The sequence below is a fragment of the Capra hircus genome, assembly GCF_001704415.2.
Source record: "Capra hircus breed San Clemente chromosome X unlocalized genomic scaffold, ASM170441v1, whole genome shotgun sequence".
Taxonomy (NCBI): Eukaryota; Metazoa; Chordata; class Mammalia; order Artiodactyla; family Bovidae; genus Capra; species Capra hircus.
In genome coordinates, this window is record NW_017189516.1 from 1,947,389 (window position 1) to 1,952,746 (window position 5,358).

A 5,358-nucleotide genomic window follows, 5' to 3' on the forward strand; every position below is an offset into this window, starting at 1 on the left:
CTTTGGAAAAATAATATATTCAGATCCTCTGCCCACTTAAAAAATTGTGTTGCTCATTTGATTTTCTATTTAGTTGTATGAGTTCTTTATATATTTTGGAACTTAACCCCTTATCGGATACATGATTTACAAATATTTTCTTCCATTCTGCAGATTGCCTTTTCATTTTGTTGATGGTTTCCTTTGCTGTGTGTGTTCAGTCACTTTAGTCGTGTCCAACTCTTTGCGACCCTATGGACTGTAGCCTGCCAGGCTACATGAGCTGTCCATGAGATTTTCCAGGCAAGAATACTGGAGTGGGTTGCCATTTCCTCCTCCAGGGGATATTCCCAACCCAGGAATTGAACCAAAGTCTCTTAGTTCTTCTGCATTGGCAGGCAGGTTCTTTACCACTAGCGCCACCTGGGAAACCCCCCATTCCTTTGCTGGGCAGAAGTTTTTAGTTTGATATATTCTCATTTGTTTATTTTTGCTTTTGCTTTTGGTGTCAGGTTCAAAAAATCATCAGTGGAGGTAATGCTGATGTTTTCTTGTAGGAGTTTTATGGTTTTGGTCATACATTTAAGCCTTTAATCCAATTTGAGTTATTTTTGTGGATGGTGTAAGATAGTGATCCAGATTCATTTTTTTTCTCATGTGGTTATTCAGTTTTCCCAATGCCACTTATGGGCGAGACTGTCATTTTCCCATTGCAAATGTTTGGCTTTTTAAAAATCATAAATTGCAGCAGAGCCCAAGAGAAGGTACTGCAGAAGTTGGGGAAAACTGTGGAGACCAAAGATGAACGGTTTGAACAAAGTGCCAGTAATTTCCACCAACAACAGGCAGAAGGTCATAAGCTATACAAGGACCTGAAGAACTTCCTCAGTGCAGTCAAAGTGATGCATGAAAGTTCAAAGAGAGTGTCAGAAACCCTGCAGGAGATCTACAGCAGCAAGTGGGACGGTCATGAGGAGCTGAAGGCCATCGTGGCGAATAATGATCTCCTTTGGGAAGACTATGAAGAGAAACTAGCTGACCAGGCTTTGAGGACCATGGAAAACTATGTGGCCCAGTTTAGTGAGATTAAGGAAAGAATCGCCAAGCGGGGCCAGAAGCTTGTGGACTACGACAGTGCCCGACATCACCTGGAAGCAGTGCAGAATGCCAAGAAAAAAGATGAGGCCAAGACAGCCAAGGCAGAGGAAGAGTTCAACAAAGCCCAGGTTGTGTTTGAATATCTGAACCAGGAACTACTAGAGGAGCTGCCTGTCCTTTATAACAGTCGTATTGGCTGTTATGTGACCATCTTCCAAAACATTTCCAACCTGAGGGGTGTCTTCTACAGGGAAATGAGCAAGCTGAACCACAATCTCTACGAGGTGATGAGCAAACTGGAGAAGCAACATTCTGACAAAGTCTTTGTGGTGAAGGGACTCTCAAGCAGCAACAGACGCTCTTTAGTCATCTCTCCCCCAGTTCGAACATCTACAGTCTCCAGCCCTCTAACCTCACCTACCAGTCCTTCCGCACTTTCCTTGAAGAGTGAGAAGGACTCCAGCTCAGCAAGTGAAGAAGAGCTGGCATCTGATTCAGCCCAGGGAGAAGACAACTCTGAGATTAAAGAAGAGCCCTTAAAAGACAAGGAAACAGAGGAGGAGGCCGAGACAAGCTCCTCTGAGGAAGAAGAGCCTCTGCTAGCCTGCAATGGCCCCACCCAGTCCCAGCCCTCACCCCTCACTGAGGATAGAGAGTCCCAGGAGGAAGTTTTCCCTTGCTCTCCAGCTCCATCACCAGCCAGAGCTCTGACCCCTTCAGAGCAGGCTTCATCTTCCTCAGTAGTAGTCCTCCGAATTCGTACCTCAAGCGAGGGATCTGAAGAGCTAAAGAAGAGAGTCTGTGTGCAGAGGGCTTCAGCACCACCTAGTAGGCCTCCGCCACCCAGAGCCACTCCCAGTCCTAGGGGCTCCTTAGGGAACACGCCCTCCAGCCCTCCAGCCTCACCCACCAGCCCTCGGGCTTCCTCAGAGGCTTCTCCTGACCCACAGCCACCAGAGAAGCCAGTAAGAGAAAAGGAAAACACCAGCAATCTGAACCCAGAAGAACTTTGTACTTCCCCTACTTTGATGATCTCTCAGAACCAAAGTCTTCAGCTTCATGGCTCTGCAGTTCCAGAAGAGAGCAATGTCATAGCACATGAGCCTGAAGAAGAGGTGTCTACCATTCAAAATGCCCAACTCTGAAGAGGAACCGCGAGGACCTCCCCACACACCTCCCTGGAGAAACTCCTCAGCTAGAGGATGTAGGTCAGAGGGACTAACGACCCAGCATTCATTCCTGGTTTCTCAGGCTCTGAATCCCGGCTGTCTCTAAAGACCTAGCATTAATGGAGGCTGAGGAGCACACTTAGGGGAGGGAGGGAGGCAGGCTTGGGAGAAGAGACTGTTGGAATATTTAGTTCAGGTTTTAGCATTTTGACAGTAATAAGACCTTATATACTAATTAAGTGGGACTAAAATTATAGTGAGACTATAAAAAGCAAAAGCATCTGTGGACATAGACATCTGTCCTCATACAGACATATAACCACATATACTCAGAGACTCATGCACAAATCTTTGATTTACCACTCATTTTGCAGGACTTAAAGCCAAAAGAACAGATTTTCAGATTGATAAATAAAGTATTATTCTGAAAAAAATATAAAAATAAAAATCATAAATTAACTGTCCATATATGTGTGGTTTTATTTCTGGGCTCCTATTCAGTTCCATTGATCTATGTTTCTGTTTTTATACTAACACAATACTATTTTGATAACTATAGTTTAAACCAGGGAGTATGATGCCTCCAGCTTTATTCTTCTCAAGATTGCTTTTGCGGTTCTACACAAATTTTAGTTTTGTTTTATTTCTGTGTAAAATGCCATTGAAATTTTGATAGGAATTGTGCTAAATCTGTCGATTGGTTTGTAGATTTGTGAAGTGTGGACCTGTTTACAATTATTCTCAATCCATGTTCACAGAATATTTTTATTTATGTCTTCTATTTTTTTGATCAATATTTTATGGTCTTTTATGGTCTACAACTTTACGAAGTAGAAATGAATAAACCTGTGGATTTCATATAATGCTGTATTTGTAACCAGTGTAATTTTTATATTCGTAACATTATTTATAGAAAATGTAGAGGACATATGACATGTAGAGTTCTTTTTTATAATACACACAAAATTTTACTTTAATAGAGTCTTTTAGGTGTTGCACAAGAAATTTTATAACAATGCCCTCCCTTAGTTGCAAAAAAACCTAAACAAAAAAGACAAAAACATCCTAAATGATGGTTTTGAATATTATTAATAACAACTACACTGAATATGTAAATACCACAAAAGGTATTTCTCTGGGCATCACTGGCTCTCTGACATCTATTCAGTTTTCTTTACCTTGTTAACTCAGCTGGCATCTGTCATAGTGAGGCCAAACTTTATAGGAAATATTGGAAATCTTATGTCATATGTTCTCTACATTTTATATAAATAATGTTAGGAATATAAAAATTACACTATGGTTACAAATGCAGCATTATATGAAATCCACAGGTTTATTCATTTCAACTTCATGCTACACTGCTTGTAAAATCTGTAACCAAAGTAAGATTTACTTAATGTCCTTGTGTGTGTGTCTTAGTTGCTCAGTCATGTCTGACTCTGTGCAATCGCACGGGCTATAGCCTGCCAGACTCCTCTGTTCATGGGATTCTCCAGGCAAGAATAGTGGAGTGGGTAGCCATTCTCTTCTCCAAGGGAACTTCCCAACCCAGGGGTTGAACCGGGGTCTCTTGCATTGCAGGAGGATTTTTTATTGTCTGAGCCACCAGGGACTGTAAAGCTTAGTTTGTCTGTGCAATGTGTATGATAACATTTATTTTAGTAGAATCTGTTGAGAATTAAATGAGATAAGCATGATCAAGTCCACAGTGACTTCTACTTGGGACATGACAATCCCTTCCTTTTATTCTTTCTGTGTATAATATCAAACAGTAACTCAGGCCATAGCATCTAATCCTTAGCATGCCTTCCAACCTTCAAACCATTCATTGACTTAAAGAGAATAGAGTATAAGACCCTAAACTAAGGGCACCATTAGGAAGGAAAACTCCAAAGATAAAATTTGTTGAGGTTAGGGATCTTGTATTATTTATTCATTATTGTGTCCTCACAGGAGAATGTGTGCTCAATCGCTCAGTAGTGTACGACACTGCAGCCTCAAGCACTGTAGCCTGCCAGGCTCCTGTTGTTCATGGAATATTCCAGGCAAGAATACTGGACTAGGTGGCCATTTTCTACTCCAGGGGAATATATTACCTTTTATATAGTGGAGACTTCATAGAAGTTTACTGAAGAAGTGAATGAATGACAAACTATCAGGGATCTTGAATATCATCCAATATAGCCACTTTATATTTTTATTGAGATAAAATCCACATAATAAAAAATTCACCACTTTAACAAGGTTAAAGTGTACAATTCAGTAGCTTTTAGTACATTCACAGTGTTGTACAACCAACACCACTGTTTAGTCCCAGAGAATTTTCATCACCACCAGACTTCTTGCCAAAATACCCTGTATCCATTGAACAGCCACTTCTCATCCCCCTCCCCAGTCCCTGTCAATCACTGATTTGCTTTTTGCCTCTATTAACCACCTTATTTTTAAATGAAGGGAAGCTCAGATCCAGAGACATCACATGACCTCCCAGGTTCAGTTCAGTTCAGTCGCTCAGTCATGTCTGACTCTTTGTGACCCCATGAATCGTGGCACACCAGGCCTCCCTGTCCATCACCAACTCCCGGAGTTCACTCAGACTCACGTCCATCGAGTCAGTGATGCCATGCAGCCATCTCATCCTCTGTCGTCCCCTTCTCCTCCTGCCCCCAACCCCTCCCAGCATCAAAGTCTTTTCCAACTCTGAGCATGATGTGGCCAAAGTACTGGAGTTTCAGCTTTAGCATCATTCCTTCCAAAGAAATCCCAGGGCTGATCTCCTTCAGAATGGACTGGTTGGATCTCCTTGCAGTCCAAGGGACTCGCAAGAGTCTTCTCCAACACCACAGTTCAAAAGCATCAATTCTTTGGCGCTCAGCCTTCTTCACAGTCCAACACTCACAACCATACATGACCACAGGAAAAACTATAGCCTTGACTAGATGGACCTTAGTCAGCAAAGTAGTGTCTCTGCTTTTGAGTATGCTATCTAGGTTGGTCATAACTTTTCTTCCAAGGAGTAAGCATCTCTTAATTTCATGACTGCAGTCACCATCTGCAGTGATTTTGGAGCCCCAAAAAATAAAGTCTGACATTGTTTCCACTGTTTCCC

The 5,358-nt window shown here is 42.0% G+C and overlaps 1 protein-coding gene across 1 annotated transcript; it reads left to right on the forward strand.

Moving 5' to 3' along the window:
• Positions 1–674: 674 nt before the first annotated feature.
• Positions 675–2,680, forward strand: LOC102177604 (bridging integrator 2). The gene has a single exon (XM_005700631.3). It carries the CDS (start codon positions 696–698, stop codon positions 2,220–2,222), a length of 1,527 nt encoding a protein of 508 aa, XP_005700688.3. The 5' UTR covers positions 675–695; the 3' UTR covers positions 2,223–2,680.
• The last annotated feature ends 2,678 nt before the right edge of the window (positions 2,681–5,358 follow it).